Below are 14,217 nucleotides of genomic sequence, written 5' to 3'. Positions count from 1 at the left end.
TTAATTCTTTTCGAAGGGTGGACATAATGTAATCAATAAGAAAGGATGAATGAATTATTTTAAGTTCATTCACTTGATAAATTAGTAAAATGCAAATTGTTGATCAAAATTTCATGTTGTCTCACATAAATTTTGTGACCTTGAGGCGTAATAATTTTACGCCTCATAACCAAAAAAAGAAAAATATTACTACCATTTACTTATTTAGTATAATTAAATAATTACGTTTTTTTTATTTTTTATTTTTATATTTATATTTTTTTCAGAGAATAATAATTTGCGTTTAACAAATTTGATTGTCATACTTAATGAATAGATAGTATCCTTATTAATATTCAAATAATTTAATCAATGATTGTTATTCAATTGATGAAAAGCAAATTTTCTTTTATTTTTGTTCAGACATATTTTTTGTTATATAGATGAAGTTTAAAAAAAATTACCAAAATTTACTTGGTTTTTTTATGCATTATTTTCATTCTATTATTAAATTAAATTATGTTACAATAAATTTGGTAATAAAAAAAAAAAAAAAAAAATTCTTTTTTACATAGTGTTTAATTTTACTATAATAGTAGGACTGAAAAATATATTTAATACTAGGACCTAATTTTGTAATAAATAGACTTGCTATATAATTTTCCAGTAAGTCAAATTAAAAGTGACTTATTGTAAGATTTTTTAATATTCATCTAAAATCTTTTTATAAATGGATGATAACTGATAAGTCGATATAAGTATTGTAAGACCTACGCCCGTGATAATCATAGTCTTAACAAAAATGATATTTTTATTAATAATATAAAATTACGACAAAATAATAAAATGCTTGGTTTAATAATATTTCCTAATAAGATAATTTCTAATAAATGATCGTAAATTCTGTTAATTCCTAATAATTCGTCCCTTTTCATGAGGTCTAAATTTACCCCTATTTACTGTATATTCTAATAAATGATTTTCATAGAAATAAATTCTAAGACCACAAAAATATTTCAGTTCTCCCTTTTTGAAGTCTTCCAATTTTTGATCCCAACAAATTTTGATATTAGTGATGCTTTTTCTTGAAGTGATTCCCAATGTCGTTTTCCACTTTTCATAATTATAAACTTTTCAAAATTCGCAATTCTTGATCTTCATCCTATATCCTTATAAAGTAATATTACGATCCTATTCCCAATCCCTAAAAATAAAAGTGAACACAAGAACTAGCTCAGTTTATACTCGTGATCCCGGAGTTATGATTAGCCCATTTTGATAGTTTAATGTCATTAATACGGACCGCAGAAATAATAATCTTAAACTAAATATAATACTACGCCTCACAACTAACAAATTAGTCACGTTACTCATGCGAAGTGGCAGATGATCACGTGATTAATCGTATGACTATGCAAAATATTGTATCATACTACCTATCAAACCTATCTTTTCATACAATCGTTAAAGAATCTTCACTTAAATTATTGTTTCTACGCCGAAATTAGTTATTCATTCTTAATATATACTACATATACAGTACATGTTTGAAAAAAAAATGTAACAAGACGCAGTTTTTTTAGTAGACACAAAAATCCCTCATGACAACTGTTTTTGAAGATTGGTTTCAGGAAATGTATTTTACTGATTCTGTATCAGGGATGACATTTATAATAAAACATTAATATTTGTGAAGCGTTATAAAAAATCATTACATATCAATAAAAAAATATTAATTGTTAATTTTTGTGATGTATTATTAAAATCATTAATTATTAATAATAAAAATATTCATTAAAACCATTAATTTTTGCAAAGTATTTAATTATTGTAACGTATTTTTTATAAAAGACATTAATTTTTATATATTTTTGCAATTTTTGCGAAATTCTTGATTCATGATCCGACTGATCCGTATATGATTTTATGTCGATCATAAGTAATTTTTTTCAGATGCCCGATTTTCATTCTCTTTATGTGAACCTGTTCAATACTAACATACTGTATTTTAATACATAATATTTATTCTAAAGTTTCAAATAGTTAGTTTTTTATAATAATTTTTTCACATAATTTTACTTTTATTTGACGCCACGGACGCCAGATTCCCATTTAAATATTAAAAATATATTAATTTTTATTTAATTTTTGCGATATATTTTAAAAATTATTACATATTAATAAAAGGATTAATTATTACAAAGTATTACAATAATATTACGACTATAAAAGTAATAATATATCGGGACAATAAGTGTCGGGTTAATGAGTTTTGTGTTGTAACGGGATTCGTCGAGATTTTAAACGACTCCATATTATACATATTGGAGACATTTAATATTAACTTTGGTTGTTATTTTGACCCTAAAAGAAAAATAAATTAAACAAAAAAAAAAATTTTAATGAGAAAAATAATACATTATTATTTGAGTAATTCATTTTCTCATTCTCATTGTCGTTTTTATATTATTAATTGCTATTAGCGTTCAAACTTTCAGCATTTCTCACAGAAATTACTGGCATCTCAGTATTGTTAGGAAGAGGCGTATTGTTAAATGGAGGCGTTTTGTTAGGCTGGGATGTGTTGTTAAATGGGGGCGTGTTGTTAGGTCGGGGTGTGTTGTTGTTGGAAGGTTGTACGTAATTGAAAGGAATTTCAGGCAATTTCTTATCATCGATGGTAATTAAAAAGTCCTCGTTTGATGCAAGAAGTCTCCCAAGTTCCTCTTGTTAATTTATAAAAAATTAAACATAGTCTACTGCCCACATAAATAAAGTAAAAAAAGAATTAAATTCAGTGATCTTTAAATTTAATTATAATCGCTCATAATTTTTTTTTTTAAATTTTACTCTCGTGGAGATCAGCATTTTATTAGAGAAATAATATTTTACGCTTACATATATAATTGTTTTTTTTTGTAACGCATTTCTTTATTAATGATAGATATCCAACTACAGAAATACCTAGAATCATACGTGCAACATGATATGACTCTATAACAAAACATTAATCTATCCTCCCTATAAATTTGTTGTTCATGTGTAATAAATGCCTAAAAAAGCACCATTTTGTTTAATTTTCTTTTTTTTGTAATCGGACAAAATGGTGCTTTTTTAGACACTTATTACACATGAACAACAAATTTAACACATTTCGTTTTTATAGGGCCTAAAAACAAAACAACTATCTCTATCTCTAATACTGGAAGAACAGAATCACAAAAACTACGACTAAAGAAACACTGACTAAGTTTAGACAAAGGTACAAAGGCAAACATGGCCTAGCGTGTAGCCCAACCTTTTTCCACGTCAAAGCCCTGTAATCTCACTCGTCCTACAAAACCAAATAGTTAGTACCAAACCAGAAACCTTTTATCTTGGTTTCTCGAACATTTTTTTCTTGCAAGCAAGAGACTTGAGAAGGTAGTAGGCTATTCAGTACTAGTAAGCATTTGCAAACCTGTATGTTACTGTTGATCATTTTTCCAAAAATTTCAAAAATTCTGTACCGTACAGCCAGTACGGTATCATATGTAGATCAATCATATGTAATGTTATATGATTTTATTCTCAAAATAGGTTTTTCATTACATAAATGTAAATTTATTAATGAGAAACAGCTTATTTTATTGAATTTTAGGTGGTCGGCTGCTTTTTGTTTACTTATGCTTCTGAAAAAACTTGATGGTGGTGTTGTTTTTTTTCCAAAAACTTTGTGTAAAATCCAAAGAATTGATTTATCTATGTTGCGAAAATATTTTTTGATAAAAAGACAAACAACTGGAGTTACTTTTATACCATCCTATTTTCGATTTTTCAAATACATACTTAAAAGGCTTTGTCTAAAACACTCTTCTACTTCTTGTTTGAGTTCTATTTCAGCCCTTACAGTTTTGTGCGCCTTTTAACATTATTGTAGTGCTTCATTATAAAAAGACAAGTCGCAACCGCAACTATTAAATGACATAATTATAAGAAATTTTGACTTATATCGTAAATCAGGAATCACGTGATTCAGATTCACTGCTAATTTAGCCACTCGCATTAGTCTAGTTTTGTATCGTTTTTGTAATTCGGTCTGCTAGCGTTTACTTGTAGTCCAGCTTTTGTCGCATATTTTAAAAATAAAAATAAAATACTAATAAATAATTTGGTTGCGGACCTTTGACATTGATTTTGCTCCATATGACGCGTATCTCCATTCAGAGAAACATCAAAATGCTATTTACGTATCGTCCAGTCAGGACCCAGAAGTTATTTTACTTGCTGAGCATCAGTCTTTCTAAATATAGTCGAGAATGCGACAAACGTTGTCTTCGTAATAACAATAGTGTGATGCAATTGTGTCCAAGCTCCAGTATTTTGCGGGTGTTTCAAAGAAAGTCATCTGTGATATGGCAATGAAATTCAAGCTATTTATAAAAATTCGAGCGATCATATGACATCGAAATTAATCAGGTCAACGCGCAGGATTATGAGTTACGAATTGCGATTTGTGTTGTATATCATAGTAAGGATAGACACAGATCCCACATGCACATTATTATAAATAACGTGGCCAAACACAAGTACACAATTTTATTATTTATTGCAAATCTGGAAATTTAATCCAAGAAATAGGACTGTGTTAAGCGAATAAATTGTATGATGTTTTCAAAGTGGGTCAAGTTTTTTCTTTGTTCTCTCACGTTTCCGAAAAATATCTATAACCAATTTGCTTCTATCACTATAGATTCTCAGCTTTTTCTACACTAGATTTCCGAAATAAATTATCCCACACATATCTATAAAAGTTTTGTCTATTTACAGTACATCACTCCCGCCCATACAACACTAAATAAAATAATAATATTCTAGCAAGAGAACTTCTCCGAGAATAGGAAATTACGAACCTAAGTATAAATTCGGAAGATTTAGCAATGAGGTAAAAAAAATAAGCAATATTTCTGATTTACACTTACTACTATGATCCATTTAATAACATTCAATTCTGTCTCGTATTCATTGCTTAATGCGTTATAATAAAAGTGTTTCGATTTTTTTTTATCGGCAGGAATGATACTACGCCAAATTCCATGGTCAGGCCACGGTTGAGATTTTTTTTTCTCTGAATTTCACTGCGCCGATGAGGCACGTGCTAGAGATCACGATTTCTCGGCGAATATCAAATATGTTAAAAGATCAAGAATAGTAATATGCCCGCTTTGACTTTGAGCATCTATAGAGCCGGAAAAATCGATTAACATTGTGATGATGTTCTTTTAGAAACTAGTCGAGCAACAAAACCAACATACCTTTTATCAATTTGCGACATATACGAGTTCGTTTGATTAATATTATTGATGATGTAAATAATGGTAAGTTTGATTGTTCGTTTGTTATTTTTTCACCTTACTTGCACAAGATAGATAAAGAGTTCACTAATCAGGGTCTCACCTTTTTATATAATTTGCAGGGTCAATTTTGGAATACACTTTAGGGAAGATTACGTTAATATGATCGCATCATGAAAATCTGATCAATGGATTTATACCACAAAGATCTATACGTAAAACTTTGAGTATATGCAAGAAAGTTCGAGAATAAATTACGCTTTCCTGGGATACAACGTTACTGCGCATTAATTATCAAATTCAGATTGCATATTCGATTACAACTAGGACGTGATCTATTTTATTCAGGTGGGACTTTAGGTCTCACTTTTTTATCACCATACATCTCTATATCCCACAAAAAATATTCTTAATACAATGTATAGCCTTTTCGGATGAATTATTTATTGATGTAGTAAATAAATTACATGATTCGCTCATAGCCGTGATACGACGGCCGAAAGGCGCCTTGCAAATTTTCTACACTAATATACATGATTATTGACTATAGATTATACCGTCACATATATCTCTATTTTTTTTTGCCGGACTTCATTATACAGTATGTTGATCTTATAACGCTAGTTGGGTGGTCAGTCAACCAATTGTGTGGTAACATAAAATAATGAAAAATGTAAACTGAAAAGATTCGAAGCAATAAAAGCCGATTTAAATTCTTGAAGTAGAGTTCTCTTTATTGCATTTCTTTCCGCTTATCCCTATAAATTAGCATTGAAACCTTATGTTAGTTCTAGCTCATTCACTTCAGGCCATAATAGTGAATACCAAAATGGTATTGTGAACAGTGACCATTTTGACAAGTGGTTGTACACCATAACCCAACTACCTTAGGGATAAGTATACATTTCGGGAGTGACTATATATATCATGGTATCCTTCACCACCATCTATATTCTCTATTATGACCATCAGATCCTTTGCAAGAGTGACTCCAGAGCACTTGGCAGCCAACTACTATATCTTCAAGACGGTGAATTTGAACCTGATGACTTATATTCAGGTACCTTAACCAAGGCTCCACTTTTAAAGATATAACCTTGGGGTACGATGGGCCCCAGTCATCTATTTGCAACCCTTTAAAGCCGTTCGGTCAGCCCTCATAAACCTTCGCACGTTGCTTTCGCGGTGTGCAGTCAAGGATTATGGTCAGTGGGTGATAGAATACTCTTTACCCACCTCTTAAAAATTCCAGTAAACAGTAACATTTATTAGACATTAGATTTTAACGTTTAATTTCTTCATAGGTCGGAGGCGACGTTATTACCCATAAAGTCTTTTGTTGTTCGTATGGACCGTCCCCGTCATCTTTTTTTTTGTTAGGAGAGTTTAGAACTTGGAAACTATTGCTTTTTTGTTAGGAGAGTTTTTTATTAGGTAGTGATTTTTTTTGTTGAGAAGGTGTACTTTTTTATATTATTTTCTTATCACATGATATAAGTCTGACTAATAGTTTGTTTGACATATGAGTCATCTTTACTAACTCTGATTTAGAGAAATCATTGCGTCACGTAGTAAGTTTTTTTTTTCTTTAAAAGTAAATTCAAACAATAGTAAATTTCCATATCGGTTAGTCTACAATCATTATTTTTGCCTTAAATATAGCGGAGTGTCAAATTATCTGAAATACAAATATGCATGATCACACGATAAATATAATCAATTTAAATTAAATGTAAGAAAATTTATTATCTGAAAATAGATGATAATTACCAAAAAAAACTCAGCCCTATCAGCCTCAAAATTTACCCGTGAAATAAAATATAATATCTAACAACCAAAGAAAATAAAGAATAAAACAATAACAAAAAAAAAATAATTAAGAAATAACAAAATAATAATAATAACAAGGAAAACCACGTGAATTAGGAAATAATTCAACAAATAATGAAATTATTCAAAATATTAGATAAGGAATTTATCATAAGATTTTCTACGAGACATTAAGCAAGGATTAAAATAAAATATAAGAACAAAAGTAATGTTATCATTGGTCAGAAATAATAATTTTAAGATGGTATTAGTGGTAGTTAAAATGATATATTTATTTTATTAACATTGTTTATTCTCAACATCTTACAAGAGAAGGATTCCTAAAATTCCGGTGATGATGAGACATTGATCGGACCATTTTGTATAGGATCAAATGATCAATAAATTGTTTATCATGTGATAAATAATGCCTATACGTGATATTTTTTATATTACAATTCCTCATTTTTTTAATTGAATTATTTAAAAAAACTTCAAAGTATACGAAAATAATAAAGATATTTGAAATTACAAGCTTCTAAAAAAAATAAATTTCAAATCAAGAGATATTGTAATTATAATAAAACTTTAAAACAAAAGTTTTTTTAAAATGTTATACAAGTAATAATAATATTACTAGTATAAAGTAATTTATGGACCAAATTTTAAATCAATTAAATGTATAAATTAAGCCTCTTAGTTAATAATTATAATTAATTATTAAAGTAAAAAGTCATATAATAGATTGTTAACATTTGTATAATATAATTTCAATTCTTCTCAACATTAAGGTGGTCGGCCAAATTAAATAAATACTGAATATATAAATAAAAGATTCAAATAATTGAAGTATTTGTAAAAAGATGATTATGGAAAAAAGTTCCTGGATTCCTGGTGGCAGTCCTAACCTATACCGATTTCTATCCTTGGTCTTCATTAAGGTTGAAAGGCAACTTTGTCTTATTGAATTTTTGGTATCAATGTATGAGTGCAATATACGTAGTCTAGGCACTAAAAAACTCAGCAAGAATGGTATCCACTACGAAGATGGTAGTCAGTCATTGAAAAAACATCTCTTTCAACAAATTTTTTTAAGAATAAAAGTTTTTCATACGCCATTTAAATCTCTTAAAGACAACTCTCTTGAAATTTTACATCATATCGTAAATCGTTATACGGTAAAAAGAATATTACCTACTTTAAAGCATATGCAGCAATAAATTATTATGATATACTTAATAAAATCGGTGGCTTGTGTTAGTTTGTGTCTGTCTCCTATTATAATTATAAGTTGTATTATAATTATTCATATGAATAAAAAGATGTATATGAATGTAAATACATCATGATTAGGTAATTAAAAGCTACAATATAACTATACGTATTGATATTGTTGAGTAATTGATTTAATTGATTGCAGATATTGATATCATTTATACTTTTTCTATGATCATTGTACAACAAAAAAAATAATATTTATACGGTTCTTTTCTTTTTTTTTAATACATATCTCTCCTCCATCTCTTTCATTCCTCCTTCAAACTCAACTAAATACTTTTTTTATAAATACTTTCTTTTCAAATAAATATCTAACAAATACCTTTTTATCACACGCAAATAAATATCTTTTTTTTCACGCGAAAATAAATACAATAAATACCTTTTTTTTTCACGCACAAGTGAATACCTTTTTTTCACGCGTAAGTAAATATCTTTTTTCACGCGCAAGAGAAATGCCTTTTTTTTTTACGCGCAAATAAATACCTTTTTTCACGCGCAAGTAAATACCTTTTTTTTCACACGCAAGTAAACACCTTTTTTAACATTAAGAACTGTATTTACTGCCTTTGGACAACATATGGGTAATGAGTTTCATTGGCTATTAAAAACTTGTTTGTAAGTGAAAAACCATTCAAACTACTCTTGTGACGTTTTGTGGTTCTTGTACCTACTGTATTTACGGTACTATTTTATTAGTTATCATTCTTCCTTTGGTTACGCATCGCAAATATTCACTTGTTTTCACTTCTCAATAGAGCTTGTATAGGAAGTAATGAATACTCAAAATACCGCTGAACTTACCGCTTCAGAAAACTCTTCTCTTGAAACCTCTATTCACGCTCCAGCTTCTGGTTTCATTTCTTCTCATTCTCCTGCAGATCCCTCTTCTACTACTAGAGCTCCTTCGATAGGGGACAAGCTAACACTAAATGAGGCTAGGTCATATCATTAAGTGGTAAGTATAATTATAATAGTTCGCCGGATGGACGTATGTGTAGGTGTAACACTGCAGGGTTCACTGAAAGTCTTCCGGATGGTGAACTGGTATAATTGACATAGGGGTTTATGTGCTCGTAGTACGTACCATTTGCTACAGGCTAGTAGCTATCTGATTTTGTGCACAAAGTCATAGCTACAATGATGCCATATAGGTGATCCCCAAGCTGATCCATATGGAAGGGAAGGCCAGGTTCCCGTTGGAAATGACACATATCTCCTATGCCATGTCACTTACTTAGTAATTGTTATTGAATACTATATGAGTCCATTTACCATAGATCCTATGATGGCCACATGGGTGTCCTGGGGTTCCCTGCTTAGGCATAATTAACAGGGTGGTAAACCTCATATGGTATAAGGTGATAGTGACTAAAAAATTTTGTAAATTTTGTAGGGCATGTATCAATTAATTTTTTCTTTTAAATAGGTGTCTTAACGTTGGCGTCAGGTGAAATTCTTACTTCTTATGCACAGTTGAAGATGTGAACTGGGATATAGATTTTTACTCCCATAGACAAATAGAACTTTTCAATTATAGAGTTTTTCTTCTCTTTCTAGTTTTATTCTTATTTTTTCTTATCATATTCACTCGCAAAAATGTGGTTTGATTAATTTAATATTTAATAAATTTAGCTTAGTTCGACTAACTTTTTTTACGCTATTCAGTGACTCATATGATTGGATAAAGGGTTTCTTTACGCGGTTAAAAAGTATTAGTACCGTAAAATTTGCATGTATGGTTAAAATATTTCATCAGCCATAAAAAAAAAGCTGTTTATTATTGTTATTTTATTAATTTATAAAATATATAAATTAAAAATAACCAAAATTTGAAAAAAGACTTGAACACTAAATTATGATTTCTGACTATATTAGTAATTTGGCCACGAATTTAAATCTTTCATTATAGTTGTAAATAATATCAAAAGATTTTTTACAATCAAATTCTTTTCTGATGAAGCTGAATTCGAAATTGACCAGGGTAATACAACGATACTACTGAGTACTGAATAAAGCTTTGATGGTAAATTATCCCATGTTGATACTTCTGGATACTTTGTACCGTGCACAAGTTCTTTTATTCATATCTAAGTGGACAGTAATTTTTGTACCATCTCCGAATGATGGGCAATAATTTCCTATATTAACTCCAGAACTACGACAATTACCATTGAACCTAATACCCATCCAGAAGATTGTTTTCCTGCAGGAATTTCATAATTAAAATTTTCTGATGCACATACCCCAACCCAAGACCAACTACAATCTCTTTCAATAATAACATCCCATTCAAAAATATAATTATTTTCTAATTTCATTTTAGCTCTAACACTGTGGAGTAAATCAAGATCATTTCGTGCATGAATAACTTTTCCATTATCCTCAATAATAAGTTTTGATCCACATGCTGTATAATTGAAATAAATGGGTATAATTTCTACCGGAATTAATTGATTTTGTATTATATCGATATACATTTAGAATAATTTTAGTTAGAACAATTTCTAGTGGCTCAAGCTCAATAATATCAACTAATACTTGAACTTGAATTCGTCTGAAATCAATAAATTCAATTAAAGGTTCCAATTCTTTAGCAATTTTTTGATGATCAGCAATAATTTTATTTTCTACTTGTACAGAGTTTTCTATTTGTTCTAAGGTCGGTAACCGTTCTATAAGAGCTTTAAATGCATCATTAGAAGTTTGTTTATATATAAAAGGCAATTTCTATTTGTACACGGGGTGTTTGAACCCGGGTCATGTGATTATTGCCATTTTGACTAATAGTATAAACTTCAAAATTAGTAGATAAATGGATTTTTGCCTGCTCTACAAGTTTACCTAAGGCATCAAAGGTGCTTATGAATGTCAGTTTTGACTTTACCTATGAATAATTGATTTTGCCGATCGCTCTTAAAAAAATTTAGGAAATGATCGGCAAAGACAGTTTTTCATATATAAGTCAAAAACGGCATTCAAAACCCCCTTTGATGCCTTAAGTAAACTTGCAGAGCAGTCAAAAATACATATATTACATAGAAAAAGTAAAAGGGTGTGACATTGGTGTCATTATATTTCACATGACCCGTGTTCAAACACCCCGTGTAAACTTTGAAATTTTCTATATAAAATATGCTGAACCACTTTCTTAATAACTTTCGGGTCAGCTCTATGCATTATGTATGTGGCATCTAAATTAGACTAAATATATTTTAATAATTAATCCAATAAAAAGGTATAGGACCAACGATTCAGAAAAAAATTTGTCCTAACCATTTTTGTTTAGAAAATTAAAAATAAACTAATTAATTTAGAAATGAATGTAAAAAGCTCAAAAATCCAATTTCCAAAAAAGCCTATTACCGAAGCACCTGCTGTAAAAAACACCTGCCACGATTAGGCGCTACCTGCCGCAACACCTCTGTACCTGCTGCTGCCGTAAAATGTGGCACACGTTTGTCAAGCACGGTTCAGTCGGCTTACCATAATATATCATTATGGTTATGGATAAGAAATAATAAAACATGCCTATTTACAATTAGAAGAATTTTTTGAAATTTTTTCAAATTTAATTAATATACAAAAATTAGAATTACGTAATAGCACATGGGCCAATCTAAATTTAGGATTCATTTATTGTAACTTTTAACATCTATTTTTATCAAAAATAGATTTTATTTATTTATTTAACTTTTATTATTTTTTAAGCATATGTTACCCAGAAAATTTTTTTTAAAAAAAATCTTTTTTTTAATATTATTTGAGTATAACAGGATTCTTAGTTTATAATATATAATCATTTATTATACTATGTATCGTCAAATTTCTGAGAACATAAAAAAATTACTATTGAATGTAATTATTATAATTATATTAGTATAACGATTTTTGTATACCTATGTAAAGTTTTATTTGTGAAAATATTCAATTAATACCCATTTGTCTACCAATTTCATTAAAGAACGTGCTGATAAAAAATGCTTCTTTTAATTTTAAAATTTTTCAAAATTAAGCTTGTTTATTTTTACGTTAACAATTTTTTTTATTTATGTCTACTACCGTATACTAAAACATAGTGAAATTCAACACATCGCAATCTGTTTCAATAGAAAATTTTTTTAAGAATTTGGGTATGATGCAGATCAGTGCATCGGAAAAAATATGACCCGAAAAAAATTCATTTTTTCACCCCAGCCAAATGATCGGCATAGTTTCTAAGCTAAGTGGGCGTGCACTACATCCTAGCTTATAAACTGCCCATGGGCCAGATTAGCCCACGAGATCTGATTGGTCCAAACAACTTACCAACATTTAATTACAAATAAGGCAATTTTATAACTTTTGACCGGATATTTACTTATAAACTCATGGTCAAGGATTGCATTAATGTACATTTTGTACCACCTTGTAACTATAAAAAAGGCAAAAAATTTTTTAAGGTTACACATTAATTTGGCCAGAATTAAGATAATTTCGCCCAGCAAAATTTGGCCGGAATTATAAAACGGACATAAATGTCCGTTTGCAAATTTGGCAAGAATTATAAAAACGGACATAAATGTCCGTTTGCAAATTTGGCCAGAATTATAAAAACGGACATAAATTTGGCCGGAATTATAAAATAGATGGTTTTCAAATTTGGCCGGAATTATAAAAACGGACATTTATGTCCGTTTTTGTAAATTTGGCCAGCATTATGAATGTAAATATTTTAACTAATTATTCAGTAATCATAAATAAATAAATTATATTTTGTTGTCTTTGTCTCATCAAAATATGCTAAATAGTGGAATTTCTATTATCAATAAATAAAAGTTATTAGCATTTATAAATATTTAAAAATATAAAAAATTATTTCAAGAAAATGTTAATATTTTATTATTTACTGTATTTATTAATCCTAAAGGTATAAAACTGCTATGGTGCGGCGCATCTATACTCATCAAATGAAAATTGGGTATTTTTAAACTTCAATAACTCATTAAAATTTTATGTTAAACTGAAAAAGTAAACTGATACAATTATAGATTAAAGGATTCTCTTTCATTCTATCGGATTTAATTTCCTCTAACTTTTATAGATTAAAAGTTATTAGCTTTTTAAGTTGGAGTATTTTTTATATAAGTCTATGTAAAATAGTGAAATTTCGGAATCAATTTTCCACGTGATTACGATTTGAGCCAATCAGGTAAATCTAATTTAATAAATCACGCAATGATCAATGGGGATGTTACCAAATAAGGCTAAACTATTACTTAATTTGGTAAAGATCGGCCTAAAATAAATTTTTGGACTGTTGATGAGTATAGATGCGCCGCACCATACCATTTAAAATATCTCAAAAAAACAATCCAACAAGCTATATATATTTTATCTTTCTATTTGTAATTACTTGATTTCAAGCTAAAGCAGTTTAGCTTTCAGCAATTTAATGTAAATATTTAATCAGATAATAGACATTTGTTTTTTTTAAATCAGAATACTAGATATTGTTTTATTATTTATTTAATATATAAAAGTTATATGAACATTGTGTTTTATAAATATTATACGAAAATTTTGTAAAGAAAATTTACAAAAATTTATAATTGATATAATTAATTAATAATTTAATTTATTATTCTAATTGTTATAAAATAATACATCACATGCTATTTATGGAAGTTTACTTTAATATAATATATATATATTACATTAAGAATGTATAAATAAATTATTTAATTATCCAATTCATTATATACTATCTTTGTAGATAATGTTATATAAATATACTATTTATTTAATGCTATTTGGCATTTAAAAAATTGGTTTATTG

At 28.6% G+C, this 14,217-nt stretch overlaps 2 protein-coding genes across 2 annotated transcripts; one reads left to right on the top strand and one right to left on the bottom strand.

Moving 5' to 3' along the window:
• Nucleotides 1-9,174: 9,174 nt before the first annotated feature.
• Nucleotides 9,175-9,452, top strand: OCT59_026950 (uncharacterized protein; the record flags this gene model as incomplete). The annotated part of the gene is made up of 2 exons (XM_066136603.1): nt 9,175-9,341; nt 9,401-9,452. 2 exons carry the CDS (start codon nt 9,175-9,177, stop codon nt 9,450-9,452), a joined length of 219 nt encoding a protein of 72 aa, XP_065993075.1.
• A 1,088-nt stretch (nt 9,453-10,540) lies between these two features.
• OCT59_026949 (uncharacterized protein) lies at nt 10,541-10,879 on the bottom strand (the record flags this gene model as incomplete). The annotated part of the gene is made up of 1 exon (XM_025330397.2): nt 10,541-10,879. The coding sequence occupies one exon, from the start codon at nt 10,877-10,879 to the stop codon at nt 10,541-10,543; it is 339 nt and encodes a 112-aa protein (XP_025177611.1).
• Nucleotides 10,880-14,217: the final 3,338 nt, after the last annotated feature.

Source organism: Rhizophagus irregularis, chromosome 7, assembly GCF_026210795.1.
Source record: "Rhizophagus irregularis chromosome 7, complete sequence".
Lineage (NCBI taxonomy): Eukaryota > Fungi > Glomeromycota > Glomeromycetes > Glomerales > Glomeraceae > Rhizophagus > Rhizophagus irregularis.
This window is presented reverse-complemented; position numbering and strand designations above follow the sequence as displayed.